Source organism: Molothrus aeneus, chromosome Z, assembly GCF_037042795.1.
Source record: "Molothrus aeneus isolate 106 chromosome Z, BPBGC_Maene_1.0, whole genome shotgun sequence".
Taxonomy (NCBI): Eukaryota; Metazoa; Chordata; class Aves; order Passeriformes; family Icteridae; genus Molothrus; species Molothrus aeneus.
In genome coordinates, this window is record NC_089680.1 from 8382194 (window position 1) to 8406408 (window position 24215).

The 24215-nt window shown below is 47.2% G+C and overlaps 1 protein-coding gene across 1 annotated transcript; it reads right to left on the reverse strand.

Annotated features, from left to right (window-relative positions):
- Positions 1 to 1370: 1370 nt before the first annotated feature.
- Positions 1371 to 23831, reverse strand: VCP (valosin containing protein). The gene is made up of 17 exons (XM_066569112.1): positions 23741 to 23831; positions 18907 to 19018; positions 18353 to 18525; positions 16441 to 16583; positions 13224 to 13354; positions 11431 to 11562; positions 10913 to 11015; positions 9071 to 9204; positions 8678 to 8813; positions 7578 to 7690; positions 6813 to 6977; positions 6583 to 6705; positions 5296 to 5508; positions 3716 to 4024; positions 2705 to 2860; positions 2224 to 2378; positions 1371 to 1824 (listed from the first exon to the last, which is right to left on the reverse strand). Exons 1-17 carry the CDS (start codon positions 23755 to 23757, stop codon positions 1719 to 1721), a joined length of 2421 nt encoding a protein of 806 aa, XP_066425209.1. The 5' UTR covers positions 23758 to 23831; the 3' UTR covers positions 1371 to 1718.
- Positions 23832 to 24215: the final 384 nt, after the last annotated feature.

Sequence of the window (24215 nt, forward strand, 5' to 3'; positions counted from 1 at the left end):
CCCACTGGCAGAGAGGAAGAAGCCCCTGTCCAAGCTGTGGAAGAGTCCTGGAGAGCTCCTTTCCCAGGTGGCAGAAAGCACCTGGCTCTGGTTCCCTGTGGCCAAAGCAAAGCTGGTATCTGTCTCTGCAGAGCTCAGGGAGGAGAATCAACCCTAGAGCAGAATGGTGATGTTTAACCCAAAAACGGGAGGGAGTGAGGCAGGGGGAGCACCGGTCCTCCCAGCCTCACCCTGCTGCCACAAGTGTCCCCCCCGGTGCCAGCAGGAGCGACTTCCCCAGCAGAGGTGGTGCGAGGACAGGGCCGGCGGTGCCGGCAGACAGCTCCCAAACAGGGCAGCGCAGGTGAGCCGCAGCCGGGCCCCGGGGCCGCCTCCTCCCCGAAGGCGCTGTGCTATTTAAACGCAGCGCTCCCTTATCTCACCGCGCTTATCGCACAAGCCCCTTCTCACCACGCCCAGTCCCGTCCCTCTGCCATTAAATCCTCTCCTCTTAAATACAGACGGCTTGAGGAGCCCTTCAAGATGTGCCAGGCTTTGGGACAGAAAGCCACAGCCCAGCCCCACAGCTCCTGCCCTCTCCCTCGTAGCTCAGCCCAGAGGCCCAGGGAAACATTCTGCCACATGAACTGCGTTTTACCCTCCTTGCAGAAACCCTCAGTTCCTGCATTCCCTACGGGGAGCTCTCTGCATTCTGCAGCCACTGCCCCACTCAGACTGAGGGCTCAGCCATACCCAGCCTCTTGTCCTGCTCCTGCCCCCTGGGACCCAGGGCTTCCCTGACATAAAACAACCAAGTACAGCAGTAGCACATTTTTCAGTTCACAGAAGGGAAAATAAAGGAAGCAGCAAGGCAGGGAGGCAGGACAGGAGAAAAGGAAGAAAAACCATGATCAGAACCCAGCTACTGAGTCTGACACAAGGCCAGCTTTCCAAGAGAGATCCGAGACAAGCATCAGAAACTGGGATACATGGAATGCGTTGAAGGTCCTCTCTCCCCAGGCAAAGTGGTGTCACACTGTACCACAACCCGAGACACCCCAAGTGCCCCTCATGCCTGGATGAGACAGGGATTCTTAGAGAGATCCTTTGCTGCAGAGCCACAGCAGCAAGAGACCTGACAGCTCATGGCCAGCCTTGGAAGAGCAACAGCAGGTACCTGCTGCCAGGCTCTTCCTGCCAGGGCAGAGACACTGCCAAACCCATTTCTTCCATTAACAGAGCTAAGAGGTGTTAAGCATGAAGAGCAGCCCTATCCACAGCAGGGGAACACTCACACAGATGGGCTCCACTGGAGCACAGAGAGCTCACACAGCACCAGACACGGGTTTTGACAGTGACAGCACCACACAAAGGAACTGCCAGGACCTTGCTAGAGTTTTGTGGGATTTTTATTAATTTTTTTTATTATTTTTTGTGGGATTTTATTTTTTTTTAATACAGGCTAGCGTTGTACCCTTGCTAAAGCTGCTGATTCTGCCACATAAACTAGAACAGAAATTTCTCAGAAATTAAGTTCCCCTCCTTGTTAATTCACTGTCTGCCTCCCAACTGAACATCGCTCTGGATTTGTGTTTGCAGAAAACATTCCCTGTACAAAGTCTGACGTGCAGCTACACTGTTCTGACTGAGGAATGAAGAAGCCAAGAGTCCACTGAACATTGGATTTTTTCCTGTACAACGTGGCCTGGTGTGGAGTTTGGTCCACTGAGGGCAGCGAGTTAACCATAGAGATCGTCGTCATTGTCTTCGCTGTACACGTTGCCCCCGCTGCCACCTCCTGTGCCTTGGCTTGGGCCGGCGCCGCCCTGGTTGCCTGAGGGGAACCTGCATGCAGCAGTGCAGGACAGGAGAGAAGAGAAGCTGTTCAAAAACTTCCTTGCAGCTCAGGGCCATACCCTCCCTCTGTGCCAAACCCCAGGGACAACTAAGAAGGAATGGGATTAAGACTTAGGGAAGGACAAAGAGCTCATGGCTGCTGGCTGTAAAATCTCGCTTGAGGTAGAGGAAAAAAGGGACTTTGAATGCACCAACAGAGCAGCTACAACCAACCTGCAGCACAGCCTACACCCGCCACACCATGTCTTGGTGCTCTATGCTCAAGGCTGAATGGGAATGCACAGTGCAAAAGAGTTTTGCTGCCCAGAACCCATCAGAAAGCTGCCCCAGTGCTGTGCTCGGGGGCTGGCTGAGCCACACTGCGCAGCCCTCACACCCCACAGGTACCTGAAGCTGCCAAAGCCACGGCTCTGCTGTAGGGTCTGTGCAAACATCTCGTATTTCCTGATGTCGTTGTCACTGACAGAGCGGCGGGCAAAGCGCATGGCCTCCTCAAAGTGATCCCTGCGGATCTCGGGAACAGGGTCGTCCTCCTCCACCTCCTGCAGCAGGACAGAGGGACCAGGTGAGCTGTGTGCCCAAGCTCCACGGGTCCAAGAGCTGCTCACAGCTTCCCTCCAGGTTAGGAGGCTCCCAACACCCTCCACGGCGGGGGCTGGAGAGGTGTGCATGAGTCAGGGCTGCAGAAGGCATCTCCTGAGCAATGCTGACCATGAGGCATCCCAGGAGGGTCCTCAACCTCCCACAAGAAGAGAACAAAGTGCTCCAGCTCCACGCTCTGCACAAGAGCCCACTCATCCCTGAGGATGACAGAGGAACACATCACACCTCAGGCATGTGGGATGGGAGAGCTCGGTGTACCACTCACCATGGCAGAAGGGTTGGTTTGCCTCTCACGCTCTCGCCTGATCTCGCTCTCGATGGATTCGCGGATGGCCAGTTTGCAGGCACGCTGGCAAATTTCTGTCAGGTCAGCCCCTGAGAAGCCATTGGTCATCTTCGCCAGGAAATCCAGGTCAACATCCTAGAGAAAAATAAAAACAGAGGCCATTCCTTTACACCTCATATCCCCAAGTGACAGAGAGGTATCTTTAGATCCCAGGGTATCAAGGTGCTGTCTTAACTATGGCCAATTTTGGAAAGATCAGCTGTTGAGATTCTCGTTTTCAGGAAAAGCTAACAACATACGAAAGCAGGCTACACTCCTCACACCCACCAAGAATCCACAAAGTGGCTGTAAATGCCTCTGCACTTACAGATTTAGGGTATGACTTGCTCAGGTCTCAGCACGAGGAGTCAAGCAAAACACCATCAGACTGGAAACAGAGATGGGGCACAAGCAGACCAAGACAGCCGACCTCCTCCTCTCCTCCCCCTCAGTTGAGAGGGTATTACTGCAACCTTCTTTGAAACTAAGTAGGTAAGCTTGGCATAAAAAAGCTTAGGCTCCACTTCATGTCTGTTTTTCTTTGATTAACTCTCAGCTGCATTACTGCCTCTTCCCAGGCAAGGGACAGAGCTCTTGTCTATGACAGGGCTCAGCAACAACTCACTGCAACTGCTCCTCTTCAATTTGTATTTCACACTTGTGTGTTCTACACTTTTTTTTTTTCCCCCAGAGTGCAAGAATCTTTTCCACCTCACCAAAATAGGCTTTTCTGATCCCGCACCATGAGCAGAACCCCATTATGTGACAAAGAGCTGCTGTGCCTGCAGACCAATTTCTGGCTTTACTGACACCTGACCTCAGAGCTCCAGCTTCCTCTACCATTCTACTACATGGATGAGCCTCCAGACCTCGGTGCTGTCCACACCTTGTGAGGAACACAAACAGCACACAGCAAACCCAAGCCAGAAGCAGTGAGGGTGCAGATTCTACCTTTGCAACTGGTGATTTCCTCAGATTGGCTTTAAGGATTGCAACCCTGGACTTCTCGTCAGGCAGGGGGATGTAGATGAGCTGATCCAGGCGGCCAGGGCGCAGGATGGCTGGGTCAATGATGTCTGGCCTGTTGGTGGCACCGATGATGAAGACGTTTTTCTTGGTGGACATGCCATCCATCTCAGTCAGGATCTGGTTGATGACACGATCTGCAGCACCGCCGCCGTCACCGATATTCCCGCCTCGGGCCTTGGCGATGGAGTCCAGCTCATCAAAGAAGAGCACGCATGGGGCTGCTTGACGAGCCTGCAAAAAGCAGTGGGCACCATTATTCCATGATAATACTGCCCAACAAGGAGCATGCTGACTCCACACTAAGCCTTCCTCACCATTAACACAGCTCAAGAGAAACAGAAGCTCTTCATGAGCTTGGAAGAGCTGCTCCAGAGCAGTCTCTTGCCACACGACCCCTCCATTAAATTCTCCTGAACAACAAGTTGGATTTCCCTGAAGTGGGAACATTGTGAACCAGGCAGAAAAGCAGTAACTCCAACGCCTAGAGTGAAAAATGGAGCCATTTTGCTGGACTAGAACTCTCTCTGCAAGACCAGAAGATGTCAGCTGGTTATTCAGGCACTGAAGCAGGTGAGATATATCCAATGGAAAGGAGAAATCCAATTGCCGTCTTCAGCTACCTAATGTGTAGTTATGGGGAGCTGGATCTTTTTTCGCAGTGTGCAGTGAAAGGAGGAAAGACCACAGGCAAAAGGAGGTGCCTGCTGCAGCCCTCACTCATGCACACCTCTCCAGCCCCTAGCCTGGAGGGTGTTGGGAGTCTCCTGTCCTGGAGACACAGCTGTGAGCAGCTGAGAAAATTCCAGTAAGAAATAAGGAAGAAATTGGTCACAATAAGAGCGCTCCAACACCAGCACACAGGCCCAGAGAGGTCAGGGATTCTCCACCCTTCCCAGGACTCAATGCACTTAACTGATGAAATTTCAAAGTTACCTCCCTGCTCTGGACAACCAGCTGAACTAAACAGTCTCTGAGGTTCTCTTCCACCTCGATTTTTCTCCACTCTCCTGACAACTTTTTTCTAATACACCACAAGAGCAAAGATTCACAAGATAATCCATGCAGACACCTTCTGGGACAGGAGAAGACACTATGGGACAACTGAGCAGGAGTGAGCTCCTTTCTAAACTGTGTATATTGCAGGACAATAACCCAAAGGATATTCTGAAAATCTGTAGATGATGACAGTTAATGAGGTGCTAATCGAAGTTCCCAGGGGGGAGGAACATACATGTGCCCTCCTAACCATAGCCTCTGCCAAAGGCACTGGGGAATTTATCACCCTCTACTGACAGATGCCAACTGCAGTCAGGGAAAAGAGTTTTAAGAGCTATGTTGCTGAAGAGGATTAATTCCAATACCAGGGAAGAGCTCCTGCTCTCAGTGCAAGTGGGGAAAACACAGAAGACACAAAGAAGAACCAGTAAGACAGATGCAGTGGACACAAAGTTCTGGGGATACCTCAGCACAAAGACAGCACAGAGAACAGGAGAAACACTTACCTTGTCAAAGATCTCACGCACGTTGGCTTCAGACTCACCAAACCACATGGTGAGCAATTCCGGCCCCTTGATGGAAATGAAGTTTGCCTGGCACTCATTAGCAATGGCTTTGGCCAGCAGTGTCTTACCACAGCCAGGTGGCCCATAGAACAGAACCCCTTTTGATGGGGTCATGCCAAATTTGAGGAACTTGTCTGGATGCTCCACAGGATACTGAAAGAGAACAAAACAAAAACCTCCCATGATGAGCCACAACAGGCTACCTTGGAAGTACAGAATGGTTTGCATGTCAAGGGAGCTTCAAAAGATCATCCAATCCAAGTCATATGCTACAAGAAGGGACACACTTCTCTGAGTCAGTTTTGGTTCTACCAGAAGCACTACCTAAGATTTCTGGTGGATTAAACACAAGATCCTGCCAGGTGCCACTGCAGTTTTTAAGTGGACACTGCCTTGGAAAGGTGCCTAAAAAACCTATTTATCTCTAGGAACTAACTACAGTTCAGTACTTTCCCAAGTACCAGTTCAATACTTTCCAGCACACTTAACCTCAGCTTCACTCTGCCCTGCAGAAGCAAAAGGGAACAGCTCATTACCTAACCTATTTGCTCTGCTCTCCAGAGACAGCAAGGTGTCTGATGTGAGCCTTTATCCTCAGCAACAAGGTCATATACAAGACAGGTGATGATTTTAACATCAGAAAGTTAGACTAAAATTTTAGATTCTTTTATTCACAGACAAGATGTTTCTACAGTGCCAGCTGAAAGCAGGAATGTACCCAATCCAAACTGCCAGTGCAGACACCTGGAGCTTCCACAGATAATTTGCAACATTTTGTTCTGTTCTTTCCTTTTTCTAGAGGGCTTCACAATTATTTCTTACCTGTCCCTGTGCTAAGGCTGATGGGGAGCCCTTCAGAAGCTCTCTGTATGAGCACCTTCATCCACTGCCTGGCAGATACAGCTACCACATAGGGTGATTCTCAGCAGTGGTCCCACTGCTGGTCTCCACTTAAGAGGCAGAACTGTGGCTGTTTATGCATGTTGCACAACACCCACATAAAATGCCACTGCAGACTCAGCTCAGGAAAACATAATGCTGCTTCCCAGCGCCTTCCTCCCCAAGTTCACTAAGATGGAACAGCATGGTATTTACAGTCCTTTAGAATAAATGCCATAAAGCCTCTGCATTTACTCAGTTTGCAGCCCAAAGAAGAAACTATGATATTCTAGATTTTATTATTGTATTTTTAAGCTGGCTAAGTAAAAAATCTGTTGTAAAGTTTACCTGTACAAGCTCCTGGAGTTCCCTCTTTACATCTTCTAGGCCACCAATATCTTCCCAGGTAACTTGTGGCACCTCCACCACAGTCTCCCGAAGAGCAGAAGGGTTGCTCTGGCTCAGAGCCCACTGTTGTGAGAAGAAACAGTATTATATGAATTCTAACATGTTACACTCTCTTGCCTCAGAGAGGCAATTAATTGCACCCATAAGAATATGGGGCACTCCTGCATTACCCTGAAGTCATCCATGGTCACTGCCAGAGAGTTCATCACTTCAGCATCGATGGTTTCATCTTCTAGGTCTATGAGATCCATCTTCTTTCTGATTGCCTGAAGAGCAGCTTCTGAGCAAAGAGCAGCCAGGTCAGCACCAACATGGCCATGGGTCTCGTTTGCCACCTAAAAGCAGAGCACTGACCATGACTCACAGGGATACAAGCAAGGGCAACACATGCATCCCGAACTGGGAAGAGAGGAGAGCAACGTCAGGGCTTTGCTGCACGTTCAAGTGCTAACACTCAGGCAAAGACACTGTGCCTTCTACTGCCTACTAGAGATCCAATCTGCATCTGGAATTTAGAAAGGTTAACTCTGAGAACTGCAGCTCTTCATTCAGGACAGAGATGACAGGAACCATCCAGCTTGCAGGTGGTGCAATGACACCACAATGCTCACCCAGCTGTGTGTGGGCTTTTTCAGGGCTGCTGTACTTTTAAAGGCAATGACATAGCAAACAAACCCAGGATGATAGTGGCAAGGCACTTCCAGATTGGAATGATACACATTTGTTTCACTTAGCCATGCCATTCCTAACTAGTGAGTGAGGACTTTTGGTCACAGGTAAACTGGTCAGAAGGAATCCCAGGGATCACCCATTCATGCAGTTCCAGGCTGTCCTAATTGAGCCACTCCACTTGTACAATCAAGCCTTAACAATACTTCCACTATGAAACAGAACACTGGAAACGAGACAAGCTTTCCTAATGGCACACTACTCACCTGCTCCAGATCCACATCATCAGCCAGTTTCATATTTTTTGTGTGGATCTGCAGGATCTCCAGGCGCCCAGTGGCATCAGGGATACCAATATCTACCTCTCTGTCAAAACGACCTGGGGAGCACAAGCACACATTGAGCTGCTGATTCTGCACACCACAGGAGCTGCTGCCTTCCTGACTGAGCAAGGTGATGTTTTCCACAAAATATCAGAAAATGACAGAGTTTTGGGTTTGCCTGCAACATCTATCAGCACAGTAGAAGAGACAGATCAGAGAAGGAGGAAAAGTATTAGGCATTTAGGGAAAGTGAGACTACTATGAGACTAACAGTAAGACCTTGGGATTATACAGTACAGAGGATTGCACATGTAGTAACTTCTTCTGAGCTGCATTTTTGGGAAATAAGCTTCACTGAACCAACATACCATGAGACATTTTTATTTCTACCTTTGTGTCCTTGTTACAATCGTCCAAAAATACTGAGAGATTTAATTTTTTAGAACTTTCACAGCACTACCCAAGTGGTGAAATACATGAGGAAAACAGGACATCACTGCAATATTCACTAAGATGTGTACACCTCTACTTTTTCCTCCAGCCACAGCTATGCTTTCAAATGGCTCACTACACATTTAAGAGGCCTCCTGCACAGTTGATAGGTTTGCTATTACAGACTCTATCAACTGGTCACACACCAGATATTCATGTTTTGAAGACCTGAATCTCAGAAACTACTGTACTGTTCATTAATAAAAGAAACCCAAATCAGGTAATTCACAGCCTTCTGCGATCTAATGCATGAATGTCCCCTAAGGCATTTCCTCCTTAAGTGTGTCCTGAAATAGCTTCACCTAATACAGGCTAGCACACTTTTTCCCCTTCAAAGTATTATTTCTACACATTCTCACCTAACATGGCACAGAAAACGACATCAAAGGCTCCAAGCCCGGAAAAAAATTTCTAGCAAGGAGCTGGAGACAAGTCAATAGTTTATGTAACGCATGTGCAGCACACCTTTCTGCTCAATCCTTAGGGGCCCCTGAAGCATGGCCTGTCACAAAGTGTGTGACACACAGGGAAGAGGGGGCAGGGGTGGTTACCGAATCGCCGGAGCGCTGGGTCGATGCTGTTGGGTCTGTTGGTGGCTGCCATCACGATCACGTGTGCCCTCTGCTTCAGCCCGTCCATGAGGGTCAGCAGCTGAGACACGATGCGACGTTCCACCTCCCCGTGGGTCTGTGGGGACAGAGAGCAGCGCTGGCACCAACAGCTCTACAAGGAGCATGGCAGCCGGCACTGCATGGGAGCCGGCAGATACAGCAGCCACAGGATGGTAACAGATGTCCTGAGCTGTATCTAACCCTCCTGGTGTCCAACTGAATTCAGGTGTTAAAGAAATGCTGCTTTACTCTGTAGTGAAATGCAGAGACTCATGCCAGCTGCTACCAAAAAAAAAAGGACATGCTAATTTACCTCCTACAGGCTCTCTTTACCTTCTCTCTCTTAGGAGCAATGGCATCCAATTCATCAATGAAGATGATGGCAGGAGCATTCTTCTCTGCTTCTTCAAAGGCTTTCCTCAGGTTGCTCTCAGACTCGCCAGCCAGCTTGCTCATGATCTCAGGACCTAAAAAACAGCAATGCTGTGCCACTCAGAAGAGAGGCAGCTAGTCCCAAAAACACACAGCTGAATATTTTTAGTACAACATCCACATGGGACAAGCTATATTTCAAGCCAAAGCAAATACTATCAATCAAATTCACTAAATCTGCAGCTGAAAGGCAGGACCAGCATGCAGAATTAGTTTCTATCATTATTTTGGTGTTTCCAGTTTACTCTAAGAGAATGCAGCACTAGACAATGAGCTACCTTTAGCTGCCTCTTTCCTTACCCTATTTCACACTTGGTGAGCTTCTCTGTAATGTACCACCACACACAGTTAATGCCAGTCCTAGCTTGCAAGAGAAGCAATCAAATTATAAGGTGATGAATTACCAGGATAGGGAAGGAAAAAGCTCTATGAAGCCATCTTTAGCTTACATTACACACGTATACATTTACCTCTGTATGATCCTATAAACTAGTTTAAAAAAGTCAAAACAACCAACAACAAACTAACAAAACCACAATCCCCATCTCCTCTCAAAGGTTAAATACAAAATTGAAGCGTGTAACCACATTGATCACAAATGGATGGACAGCATTCCCCTGACATCTACAACTGCTGAACACTAGTGCAGGTTTAGAGATTTATCCTGTTTTTACAGATTTTGCTGTCATGCTGGTGGCAGTGGTAATGAAGAGAAAATATGCTTTTGAAGGATCCAAGAAAAATAAACCTGGCCCTCAGGCACACACAGCTGCCAGCTGCAGAGACACAGGTGTGGGCAGGTGCTCTGAGTATTTCATTACAGGTAACTCACCAGTTATCAGCTCTGTCTGCAGCACTGCCTGCAGCTCCAGACTGGGGCAGCAGGCAGCGAATCCACAGCTAACTCTGACAGTGTTATTTTCATTATGCAATAGATGTACAGGCATCTGAAGAAACGGCTGGTGCATTAGCATTCAGTGACAGCTTCCACACACTTGAGGAAGTATATGACAGGGTGACATGTGGCTAAAATTAGCCCATTTACATCCACTCTCTTGAGATAAAAGCAAGTCCCTAATCCTACTGCTGGTCACTGCTGTGCTGTGTTATGCTGTCACATGATTGAAATTGCAGAAGAAAAGCTGCATTCCTTCAGTAAAAATGCTCTTATTCCAGCACTGACTAAAACGGGACAGAGAAGCAGTGTGGAAAATTCAGAATCTAGTCCTTACTAGGTATCAACCAGTATCCACCTCAAGTGCTAGAGGTGAGACTTATGAATAGGAGTTCTGTCACTTGTAGCTAGGTTCAAAGGATCTTAATATAGTTTTCAGGGAAGTTCCTTCCAAATAACATACTGTGAAACAGAAGAGGTCTTTGTGCTTTACTTGAGGGGAAAGAGGAATCCAGAGCAGCAGTTTCTTTTCTGAACAGAACATGATGGGAGCAAAGCCAGAAGCCCTGCCAGTTCTCCCTTCACAAATGGACAGACTGACATCAAATCCCTGTGAGCACAATCTTCCAAGCACTCTGCTACAACACAATCAAGCTTCAGGGAAGTGCCACTACACATGCTTCCACACAAAGGGCTTCCAAGTGTCCCCAGAGGCACGCTTGAAAGAGGTAAGGAAGGATGTCAGGAAGACAATGTGGCCCTACAAGCCCTGTTAACACCATTCCTTAGCATAAGATGAACAAGTGAGCACACAGCAGACCTGGGGCCAAAGCAGCCACAAAACTTACCATTGATCAGGAAGAAGAAAGCCCCTGTTTCGTTGGCCACCGCTCGGGCAATCAGTGTTTTACCAGTGCCAGGCGGACCATACAGCAGGATCCCACGTGGAGGCTGAGGACAAAGGCAAGGGACTTAGGTTGTGAGTATCTGACTGCTTAAGCAGCTTCACAGTGAATTTGTAAGCATTTGATAATGCCAGTCTGAAATTGTGATGCAAACTCATGCAACAGCTGCCATGTCAGCACTGCTATCAACACCCTTTACTACTTCACACAACACACAACAAAAACCTTGCCAGTAACTGGCAGCGCTGATTCAAAGCATCACTCTGCTTTACAGGCTGCCAGTGTTTCAGTCTGTGTCCAGAACACGTACGCAAATACCTTCCAAAGACTAGCATTAAAAAAAAAACCAAAAACCCACACCACAAATTCCTTATTCCCCTCTCCAATATCTCCTAAATCTCTGTTGTGGAGAGACATCTCCCAGGGCAAGCCCACTTATCCACCTGCATGTAGGGACCTACCTTCACCCCTATGGCCTTGAAGAGAGCAGGGTGTCGGAGGGGAAGCTCCACCATCTCCTTGATTTGAGCCAGCTGCTTCCGGCAGCCACCAATGTCATCATAGCCCACCTCGTTCAGTGACTCCTCTTCATCCTGCCCAGGAGGAAACACATCAAACACATGAGTGAAAACAATAGCTCAACAACCCCTCCCAGTCTAGAGAAGCCAGGAGTATGGCTTTTTAGACATTTCTTGCCTGTCTTGAGATTCTCCCTTTCAAGTCTTCCTGATGTCTTCTATAATTGTTTCTTAGCTCTGTCTTCCCAGACATATAAAGAGAATTGCCTGCACGTACTCAGACTTCACTGAAGCCCACCCTCTGGAATGACAGCCTCTGCTGCCAGGTTCCCTACAGACTCTAACACAAAACAAGCTCTGTGACTCTTTGATGGGGCTAATGGAAGTAACAAGAGACAATGTCAGTATAAAATATACTTACTCCTTAGAGTAAATGCTATCTATTTGGCATATTCTAGCTGCCAGTTACTCAGGTGCAGTGTTACCTTTTGAGACTGACTCCAATTAGCAGAGAATGTTAAGGTCCACACATATGGATAAGATCATACCAACTCTTCCCTCACAATATCCATCCATTCTTCTGTCCAAACCCTTACTGGCCTCAGTTATTTAGGCCACATGAAAATATAATAACATAGCCTAGAATCTCAGAGAGGCTCAGTTCAACAGTTCAAGCAGGGGCTGGACCTAAGCACTGAAGGTCTCAATATCAGAGATTTCTGCCCTCTCTGGGCTCTGCTCCAAGAATGGGGGAAACATTTTTCCAAGTATCTACTGGGAATTTCCCTTGATCCAGCTTATGTTAGTGTGTCAGTCATGTCCCTGGGCACAACTCTCAGAAGAAGCCTGGTCATCTATCCCTTCCCATCAGGCAGTTGCCAGTAGGCCTTTGCCTTCACTTCTCCAGGCTGCATCATGCCATGATCCCAGTCCCTCCTCCTTCATTCTTGACTACCAGCTCCTCATAGTTTTTGTGGCCTAGGCTGAACTTACTCCTGTCTATCTCTGCTGTGGCCTGAAGAGGTCAAGTGGGATGCATGGAGTGCCCAGCTGCAGTCTCACAAGGGTCACAGAGATGTTTTTCAGAAGGCAGCTTACAACAAACCAGCACTCACACTATTTGCAGGCAGAAAAAGGTACTTATTCTATGAAGTATGCACCCACCTCAGCGCATTTCCCTCACATTTCCTACTCTGTACAGTGAGGTTGCCAAAACCTGTCAGACAAGCCCCTCAGGAAGCCACAAGGTTGCAACACTCAAGGCTAGACACCTTAATGAACTGGGGAATTTTTATTTTTTTAATGTAAACCATTTGAGGATTTCAAATTTCTCTCGGAAAAAGTGTCCATTACTTTCTTTTCACATGGCATGAAATTTAGCACCATTGTAAGCTCTCTCTGCTATGGATCAAGGGAACACTGGAATCAAAAGATGCATCCAAGCAGTGTGAAATATCTGGAAGCAGATGCAGAACAGCTGCTGCCAAAGCACAGCATCTCGTCAGCAAACCTACCCCCTGGTGCTTTCACATATGAGGAAGACACTGGGTGTACCTTTCTCTGACTACCTTCAGCAGCAGCACATCTCCTGAAACCAGAGTTTCTGACCATTACAATCAGTAGATAAAATGTCAAAACAGGAACTGCAAACACTGCTGCCCTCAAGCACTGTCCCAGAAACAGGCTTTGGACAGAGGAGATCCAGCAGGAGCACCACATGGCAGGGTTCTGCTCACCTCTCTTTTGATGGGCTCTCCCTCACAATGGATCACTGTGTCTGGAGCCACTATGCAGTACGGGCTTGGATCTGTCTCCACCACTTTGAACTCCACTGCACGCATCCCTCCACGCACCAGGAAGATGTCACCTGTAAAACCCCACACGTCAGTGGCCTGCTGCAACCCACATCTGCAAAATGATAACCCCTGTACAACCAGCAGCCCCAGAGTTTAAGGAAGTTGGTCACACAGGCAGACACTGTGGCCTTTATAACACTGCTTTGCATGTTAAACTAAGAACTGCATCCAATGCAACGGCATGAGCACTGTTTCGATTCTCAAATTTCATCCAGTAAAAACCAGCAAACAATGGACAAGAATACCCTGCCCAAATACAAACCACAAAGGCAAGAAATCACTTTTTTTTCCATTCCGTTTCAATTTAACATTTTTAGAACATGCAAAAAGCCCTAACCCAATAAAAACTCATTTTGAATTTACTGTAACTAGTTGATACTAGTTATAACTGTTTGTCTCCAGAAGCAGAACAATATGCACTGTGACTCCTGGTTGACAGACCCTGGATAACTTCGACTTGTGCCTATAGTGTACTTCCATCTATGGTACATCCAAAGTGTTATGAACACAATCCCAAAAGTCTGCTTGGTTTTCTACTCACCTCCCAATTATTCCTTAAATTACTCCAAATAATGAATTTACTCAGAGTGCCAACTGGTATTCATGTCTCAGTCTGATCTGGGATAGAGTTCATTTTCTCCCCAGTAGCTGTTTCAGTGCTGTGATTTGGATTCAGTTGAGAATAATGCTGATAACACACTGATGTTCCAGCTGTTGCTCAGCAGCGTTTACCCTAGCTCAAGCACTGCTCAGTTTCCCAGGCTCTGGCAGGGAGCAGGTGCACAAGAAAGCAGGAGAGGGCACGGCCAGGAGAGCTGACCCAAACTGCCCAAAGGGATATTCCATGCTGTAGAACACCCTGCCCAGTGTATGAACTGTGGGGATTTCACTGGGAGACACCACACACTGATGAGGGACAGGCTGGGCATCATTCAGGAGGTGGTGAGCAACTATCTCAGGTGTTGTGCAACACCAGTCTTTTTTATCCCCCATGTTTCATCCCCCATCTATTCCATTACTATTATTATTATTATTATATTTTACTTTGTTTCAATTACAAAAATGTTTAACTCACAGGTTTCTCTTTTTTCCTGATCTGCTCCCCATCCCATGGCTGGGTGGGGAATGAGTAGCTATCTGATATTCAGTCACATGCCGGGATCAAAGGAAACAGTCCTTCTTGGCAGCCAGCAGAGGGAAAAAGGGTTGGCATAACAACAGATCTGAGCAGAACATGTTAAGCCGAATTTGTTATATCCATTCAGTATATAATAGTAGCTGGTGATGGTGTTTATTTGTGCTTGTTCTCAGAGTGTGTTTTTAACACCTCACTCGGTGTGGGTGACCCCTGTGGGGAGGTTTACTGTCCTTGCTGCCTGGGATAACGTGATCTTTCTGTTGTTCTTTGCAGTAGTGGCTTAGGATGAGATGGAGCCGCTGGTCCTGAGACAAATCTGAGGAGTGAACTGAGCACTGCCATCGGCTCTGTACTTCGGGAGCCATCCACTGGGAACCACTGGTAACTGCACCTCTCCTACATCTCCCTCCCGATGTCTTCCAATGCCAGGCTGATTACAGTAGCATTTGAGTATTTTAAAGATTTTTAACATCCTTTCAATACACCTGAAGCCAGGCTGGTTCTTATCACAGAATTTCCCGAGTTGGAAAGGGCCCATGGGGATCACTGAGTCCAACTCCTGGTCCTGCACAGGACAGGCCCAAGGATGACACCATGTGCCTGAGGGTATTGTCCAAATGCTTCTGGAATTCTGGCAAGCTTGGTGCTGTGAAACAGCACATCACTGAATGTGATTCAGGTCTTGTTTACAGTTAATATATTTAAGAACATCACCCAGAGGGGAAAGTGTCCAGGCCAGTGACTACGTATAACATTCTGAACTCCTGAACAAGTGTGGAATCCCGAAAACTAGTAAATATGTGGAAAAAGGTGTGCTGTCAGGCTGGCATTTCCAGAGAGACACAAATCACTGCAATGTGCTGGGACCTGGCCCAGCACATTGGAAGCCTGTTCCACATTATTCCATACTCTAAGAGGAAAAAAAAGTCTTTGGATCTGATGACAAAACATCAGGCACTGAGGCTACTCCATCCCAAGGAGAGGCAAAGCATGGTTTTCAGAGGGAGTACTGCACTCCTTATTGTGCAACAGCCTTTGGAAAACCAAATGATGCAATAGACTGCTCATGACGACATGGAGAGCAAAGGCTAGTGGGACCAGCAAACTTTGGGACATACATTTAGCAAAAGCTGCCTGGACTGCCCCTCCCCAACCAACACTTTTACATGCCATAGAAGGAGACAAAGTTCCTGTAGTGCACATAAAAAATATGCCAAACAGTCTGGGTCACTGCTACCTGAGGCAAAGGCATGCATGATTCTGCTTTTCCACACATTGTTCTGCTTTTTCTCAAGGACCTGGGTGAACTTTGTGGGTGATGTGACTTGTGGGAGGATGGAAAAGCCCAGTGTTTGGGTCAAGGTGATTTGATTTTAGGTGAGAGTAGGAAATTAACTAAATTGCATGATGGTAATTGTTACATGACGCTCATATGATCACTTCTATGGCAGCTATATGCACATCACCACATTCAGCACCTCACAGCAGCTGACTCCACCACTCCACATGTGGTGATCTGAACCTGAGTCCCCTTGAATTACCACATTAATGAAGGATGGACTTTAATGAAACTGGATAAGCACAACACAAACCAAACCAATTGATTAATATGCAGGCAACTCACCAATTACATCACATGGTAGCAACTTAGTTTAATGAGATTTTCTCCCAAGTTCCACCTGAGCCTTTCTGATGTTCTCCCATCTCATATAGCTAAAAGAAATTCAGGAGAACTACCAAATTGCTCTGCCAGCCTGCAGCAGCAATCACTCCTTCTGAAGATTACGGAAAATTTAAATCACCACTAGCAAAATCTCTCCCTACAGAGAGAGGTGCCAGATGCTGGTCTAATGCCTCATGAAGATCTGTGCAAGCTTCTAGAAATTCTCTGTATTTAGTCTCAGGACTAGCTCACATGTAACTTGGGGCCATGAGGACTTGAATGACAGGAATTATTACCTTTCCTGATAGGTCTGTAAGCTTCCAAGAAGTAGGGCTTGAGATAGACCTCAAACAGATTCCCTGTGATCCCTTCTACCGTGTCATCAATTGGCAGCACGTGGATACGTTTGCCATATTTCACATCTGGGCAAGGCTGGATGCTGCAGAAGAAGAAAACTCCAGTTAGTGCTGAACTTACACCTCAGTGTTACACCTGGACAAGAAAAGACATGCCCCTTCCCAGGAAAGAACATCCAAAGACTATCAAAAGCCTTGGTGAGACTTCCTACCCACACAGAAATATTTCAGTGTGACAAGGCAAAAATCATACCCACCAAGAGCTAGTCTTCACAGCACACACTTGCCTTCACTCCTTTCAGCCCAGTCCAAGACCACTGGGGAATTTAATAGCTTCCTCCTACCCTTCTGCTCTTCTGCAGACCCCCTCTCCACATTCAGACATCTCTAATAGAGCCTAAAGACCTGTGAGAGTCATGAGGCAGTTTTTATATCAACAAGCTACTGGAGAACCAGCTTCAAGGAACAGTGAGTTGGGGAAAACACTTTCTTCCTTCCTCTCTCTCACTGCAGTGCCCAGAGTCCCTATTGCTGACAAACCTGATTCCAAGCAAAGGCTCTCACAGTACCGACCAGGGGTAAACACCTTTGCAGCAATGGGTAGGTCAGTCCCACTTCCTGAGGGCTGATGAGTAGGTTAAAGGCTGAAAGCCCTTTCCCCTTCTAAATACATGCTACAGTTATTATTTTGTAATGTAGCACAACAGCCTACTGTAGCAACAGTTCGAAGTATCCAGCTGTGGCAGAAACTGGCTTCACCAGCTAAGGAAAGCCAAGGAACTGCAGCTGACATATGTGATATGTGACTTTCATTAGACTCCTAAGGAATTCTTTTACTACGTGCATTACAGAGAGGACATAACAAAAGGGTAAAATACAAGAGAGACAGAAGGAAAATATTTGACACACCATATTGAGGAAGTGTTAGCATATTAATCTGGATTTTGGCAGAAACTGAGACACAGTAACACTATAAGCAGTTAAATATTGGCAAGAAAAATTTTGAGGGCAGGTGAGTGAAAATTCCCTGACCTCTCAATGAATCAAGACAATTGGTAACACATTTGGGAGACTGAGAACCACTACAGACACAGAGCTAATAAAGAAGACGAGAGCATGGGCTGTCACACTACAAGAGACTCCAACAAGAATCTCACATCAGGTTACAGTAAGAATTCACCTCTACTTTAAATCCAAAGACACAAAGCACCATTCTGAATCAATTACAGCAGTGTTTAAAACTTGCATTTTTAGAGGTAGAGGGATGGGTGCAACAGCCTCGTTTCTCTCATTTACTAAGTTTGTATGAAAAACATTTTGCATTTAAAAATTAATTACTTACTTTAATTAATTACTTCAGAAAGTCTGGTGTCAGAACCAGGCTCTCATTTTTTCAGAGACAATGCTCAGGAGGACAAGAAGCTGTTAGCCCCCCCTTATTTAAACCTGCAAATCACCACTTATTATGTTCAGGAAATGCTCATGTGCTACCATTCTACCCACTCCCATCACAGAATAGGACCTATTAAACAGAGATACATATTTCCAAGTTTCAGTACTACTTTTAAGGTCCTTCCAATTCAAGTAATTTTATGATTCTATTTCCCACAAGTGCTGCACAACAAAATCCCTGCAACATTTTTTAAGCATTCCCAATTTAATAATGATTTTTACAACAAGAAATTGGAATATAAACATCCCTGGAGCATTTTTAATCTTGTTGTCTGTTCCACTTTTTTCTGGAATTCATTTTTAACAGGTTTTAACTTGTTTTTGCAAGAGGGCAGCTCAGATACTATGAGATAATGTGTGATGCTGCTAATGTCTTTCACAGGTAACACTGTGTCCTCACCTGATCACATCACCCAGGCGCACTCTCAGGTTGTTGCGAACAACCCTATTCATGCGAATCTTCTCATCTGAGCAGGTATCATCTGACAGAACAATGCACACTGCTTCTCTCCTCTTCTTTCCTTTGAGCAGGACAGTGTCTCCTCTGAACAGCTGCAGTTCATCCATCTTTGCCTGTTAACAGCAAAGCGTTAGAACAAACTTTTGAAAAAACAGGAATTCAAGTACTTGAAGGGGAGTTATTGACCTTGGAAATCACACCGTGGAAGTGATATACTAAATCCAGAGGACAGAGACTCTTACTACAGTAGTATAGAGTTAATCCTGAAACCAGAGGAAGGGCACAAGCTCAACTGAATCCTACAAACTGAGGCTCAAAAAGCATTTTGTCAAGGAGGAGTGTCAGGAAACAAGACAACCCTCCCTCAGTGGTAACAGCCCTAGCTTCTGACATAAACACTTGTACTCATGTTGCAAAGTTACATTTCAAGTTAATAGACAGCAACAGCTTGCAAATTACTAGATTAAATGCTTTGCCCTCTACAGATGACGCACCTGGGACAGTGACACAACGCTGTTGTCTTCATTGATGGCTTCGTCAACAATTAACCGATTGGGCCTGTTCTTCTGCTTCAGAATAGCAGTCGATAAGTCATCAGCTTTAGAGCTGGGAGAGAAAACACAGCTTATGAGCCTGCATGATACTGGCCCCGCCCAGCCACCCCTTCTTTTCATCTCCACTTTCTAAAAGTTTCTTTGTTGTCTTGTCTTTTAGAAACTCTACTTGTTTGTAGCACAAAGGAGAACATTACTTCCCCGGGACCAGTTGCAGGAGTTGAAGGGAGGATGTTTTCTGTCAGTAAATGTAACTACGAGCTTCCAATGGATACAGCTATGAAGCAATCTATGAAAAGAAGTGGTCATTGAGATCTTGCTGACTGTAAGATGTTTCGCCTCAATGAATTAGTCAGACTCATCTGAAATCACATGTAACTGCTGCCAACAAAACAAAAGTTCAAGTCTATTTGGTGTCAAATCCCAGATAAATAGCAGCATTAAAGGACAATGCTGGGGCAACCCTGACAGGAAGAGCTGTTAAGAATTTAGCCTGTCGATGCCTGTTTGTTAAACCTAGCAAGCTGTAGAAATATTAAAGTGTTCACAGAAAATGATTTTGTGTTGGGGGTTTTTAGCTGTTTTCCATAACGTCACAAAAGTCACTGCAGCTCTGGCCTATAATACCACCAAGAAATGCAAGAGATAATTCACTTCCCTTGACAAAATGGAGCGAGTAAAAGATCAAGGAAATGTAAAAAAAGGGCAGATTAACTGTTCTCCTTCAAAATCTAATACAGCAAATAATTCACTCTATGACAGAATATGAATTGGAACCAACTTATTCTAGAGGAGCTCTTGAAAGCTGTACATTAGCCACACACAACAGGGGTGCAGTGCTGTAGCTTCCCCCAGTGGGCTGACTACTTTCTCCAACTGTGTGGCTGTGCCAAGGTAGAAAACCTTGCATAGTCTGACTTGATTCTGAAAGAAAATAAATGAAAATAAAGTCTTCCCCTGACCTAAGCAAGCAGCAAGCACTGGCAAAAGGTAGGGAGCTTTGTGGACAATGGGAGCAGCCATAACTTTGGCTCCATCTCACCCTTTTAGAGACAGAATGATCAGAAGAAACCAATCCTTGAGTGGAAATGGCAGCACTTGGCATGTTCTCTTCATTTTTAAGAGTCCATCAGAGAGGGGTGACATACCTATGGTGTGATGTTACCCAGGTCCCTCCTTACCTCAAGGCAGAGGCTTTTCCAAGACAGGCTATGCAGTGTTGGCTCCCTTCTCTGCCACGTAAAAGGGGAAACAATACCAAGCAGGCCTGTGAGAGCAGCCAGCTTGCTTTCAAAATGTTTTCAAGCTTCCCTCAAACACTGGTAGCACAGGAAACATGTTGCAAACCAAGGCAACATGGACTTTCCTGGACTGCCAGCACTATTGAAAGTTACCCTTTTCCTCTCTTTATTAAAGACTGCAAGAGGTAAAAAGGACACAATAAAAGCTGCTGGATACATCCTGGAAAGGGCTCATGAATTCCACAATCAATCTAAAAATGTGAGTCCTAAAAAGCCTGCAATTTCCAGGAAAACTGAGAGAGCAGTAAGTAAACTGAACAAATACATTATCAGGGCAGATTATGGTTAAACAGTGCATAAAAACCAACAACCTACTTCTAAGGACTTTGCCTCCTCTTTAGCTCGTGGCCACTGGAAACTAACCCAGCAAAAAGATTTCAGGATTTCAGTTAAGGGACACCAGGGAGACACAATACTCCTTATCTGGGTTATCCAGAGTGTGACTGTAACTCCTCCCTCTGCACACAAGATGTGAATCCCAAAGCCTTTTGATAAGAAACCACTGCCAGACTTCATCTATGTGAAATGTTGCTGAAACTAAGTGTCTGTCCCTTGGGATGCAGGGACTGCTATTACAGCCAAAAAAACAGCCTGAAACACCAGATCAAAAACAGTAGAGGAACTAGGTAACAACTGGAAGATTTTCAAGCAACACTCTACACACAGCAAAAGCTGCAAAAGACTGGAAAGAAAGTTTGGATAGCACCTGACATGCAGCAGTGCAAAAGAACACAGCAAGAATCCACCTGGTTCTGCTAAATAAGAGCGATCAAAAAGGACTGGAGGCATTAAAAATGGAATAAAAGTGTACAAGAAAGAGCATCCAGGAGCTAAATGTGCAGGGTCAGCTTCAGCGCTCTGACCCGACAGGTCTGCAGAGGAAAAAACAAAGGTGCTACAAAATTACATGTCAGCTAAGCAGGGAAATGATGTCATTTTTCCTACAGACAAGGGTAAAGTTTAGACAGACAAGCACTACCCATCTTTCAGCAGCAATTTACAATATTGTTATCATCACCATTTGCCCTCACTGCATCTCTCCAGGGTTTCCTCATGCTGCAGCTGAAATAACAGGGCAAAAAAGATCTGTGCACCTCAACCACGCTCAGACAAACCCCAACAACTGTGGGAAGGAGAGCACAAACAGAAAATACCAAGCAGGAAAGCCTAAGGCATGTGTTGGGACTCTCTCCTGCCAGGAAACTTTGGGAAAGGACAGGGACAGAAAGCTAACCCAGGTAATTTTTAAAGCTCCTTGATGAACTTCTGGTCAGAGACAGCCTGGTGGAAACCCTTCAAATCACCTCCCTGACCTACCCAGTTTGTCAGCTCCCTCACATGCCTTCCCTCTCACCCCTTTCTTTCCCTGACTTAGCAAAGAGACAAACTGAACACAAAACGTAGCTTCAGAAATGTTTTGGAATTAAAAGGTAATTCAAGGTCTGTATTAAGGTGCCCCTAGATGGAAGCCAGAAGTGAGGACACAATAACCAGCACAGCAAATGGCCAAGCTTGCACATAAAGTGCAAGACATCTATAAAACTGAAGCAAAGATGTATTAACCCTAAAGGCCAACCATGAACAGGCTCCCTCAGCCTCCTTTTCTCTCTCAGTAATGCAGTCAACAGCCTCATTTCACACATGGCAGGACCAGGGGGACTTCCTACAGACTCACAGAATAACCTGAGCTGGAAGGGACCCATCAGGACTTTCAAGCCCAACTCCTAGCCCTGCATAGGACAGCCCTAACAATCACACCATGTACCTGAGATCATTGTCCAAATGCTTCCTGACCTCTGCCAGGCTTGGTGCTGTGACCACTTCCCTGGGGAGCCTGTTCCAGTGACTGACCACCTTCAGGATAAACCTTTTCCTGGTACCCAACCTCAGCCTCCCCTAACACAGCCTCATGGGCTTAATTACACCAGTGGTGGTTTCTCTCCATGTCAGAGCTCCCCTTGTTCAACAACTGATAATGCCCAGAGGCATCACAGGGGAGGGTATGAAGAACAAGAACAGAAAGTTGTTACCAATTAGTGATCCTTCTGAAAAAATTAACCAACCTCCAAAGCCCTGCTTAAAGTAAGGAAACAAGCTGTTTCCTTTCCTTCAAGCCCGTGCTAAAAATAAGGGAAAAGGCACTTCCCAGAATGATTCCAGCTACAGTAATGAAAGTGAAATCAGCCATGTCTTCTGCACACTGACGTGATTTTTTTACCACCATTGTTGTGTAATCACTTCCCAGATAAAACCCGTGAGCAATTTCTTACCAATCTGAACATATGATTTACAGACTGAACTGCTTTTCCCAGGTAGGTATTCAAGAGAAAAGTCATAAAGCATTTTTATCCCCAGGTGAAGTGTCTGAGGTATGTGGTGACTACAGACACTGAAGTAAGACAACCAAGGGGGCAGTTTAGACACATTGTGGAGAGACCAAGTTTTCAACACTGTTTCAGACAGGCTGGGAGAGGAAACCAGGGATCCCTTCAGAAATCACACTCCCTTAGCTTTTGGAATGCTACTTGCCACGCTGAGGCTCGGTTCAGCAAGATGGCTGCCAGCAGCTGTGACAAAAAATGGCATCTAAAAAGTAACCGTGTTCCAGCTGCAAACTAACTTTTTCTGGTTCCCTGCGTGGGTGAGAAAAACTTTGCCGAAGTAGAAATACCTTTTTATAAACACTGTTAACCTCACCCAGCTGCGCAACAGGGGTCTGGGAATGTCACTTCCATTGCAGACACGGAATGCCTGGCACACCTCGCTTGAACTGACCCGGCAGGGCCAAGCAGTTTTAGATTACAGGAGTTGTTTAAAAAAGGGAAAACCTACTCAAAGAACACCAAAATACACTAAATGGGACTAAAAGTGCCTCTAGCGAAGTCAAAAAGTCACTTTGAGTACTTCTAGATTGGGAAAGTTTGGTTTTGGATTCTATTTTACTCCGCTCAAAATGCACGTGGGCTGAGTGCGGAGACTGCTACTCACTGCTGAGGAGCACGGAAGACGATCCTCAGCCTGTAACTGAGCACAGCCAACAAGAGCGAGGCAAGACACCCGAGACGGAAACACCGCCGACCGCCTCGGCCCTGCCCAGCACAACATGTCTGCCCCGGCTACCGCCGAGTCACTCGCCAGCCCCGGCTCCCGGGCCGCTGCGAGCAGAAGGAGCCAGGGACGGGGCTGGAAAACAAAGCGCTCCGTAGTTCAGGGCCCGGCGGACGGGCGGCCCTAGGCCCAGCGGAGGCACGGCGGGAGGCCCGGCCCGGCCTCGCCCCCCCGCCATGACTCGACACTTCCCGGCCAGGCCCGGCCGTGGCGGGGCGGGCGGCGGGAAGCGGCTCATCCCCGTTCCGGGGCCGCTTTCGCCCGCCTGGGGCCCGCGGGCCGCCCCGGGTGAAGCGGGCAGGCCGGAGCGGGCCCAGGCCGCGGCGGGGCCTAGGCCGCGGGGAGGCGGCGGGGCCCGCACTTACTCAGATCCCGAGGCCATGGCGCTGCGGGGAGGGGGAGAGGGGCGGCGGACGGCGGCTCCTCGGGGCGGGCGGGGAGTCCGGAGGGTCGCGGGGGTCGCGGGTAGTGGGCCGAGGGGTTCGGGGCGTCCGCGCTGGTTGAGCCTCAGCGCCGACTCATCGGCGAAGGGAGCCCCGCCCACGCCGCCTCGCCTGCCTAGCAACAGCGTGCGCCGGCCAATCGGAAATTCCGGCCGGCCGCCGTCTCGGCCAATGGGAGAGAGTGAAAAAGAAAGACCGAGGGCTCCGCCTGAGCCGCGCCCCTCTGTGTGCCCTGGCCAATCGTCACCAGCCAGGCGCCACTTTGTGCAGCCAATCGCAGCGCGGTTCACCCTTCGAGCGACAGCTGCCGCGAGGCCAATGGCGAAGAGCCACCGACGGGAACATGCGGGAGGGAAGTCCCGCCTTCACAGCCGCCGCTGATTGGGCAGCTTCCGAG

What these genes read in the sequence shown, in the direction of transcription:
- VCP (XM_066569112.1), bottom strand. An exon ending in ATGATGTGGATCTGGAGCAG is followed by an intron (nt 6,978 to 7,577) that starts GTGAGTAGTGTG and finishes CTCTGCTTTTAG; the next exon opens with GTGGCAAACGAGACCCATGG. An exon ending in TGCGTGAGATCTTTGACAAG is followed by an intron (nt 4,025 to 5,295) that starts GTAAGTGTTTCT and finishes TGCTTTTTGCAG; the next exon opens with GCTCGTCAAGCAGCCCCATG.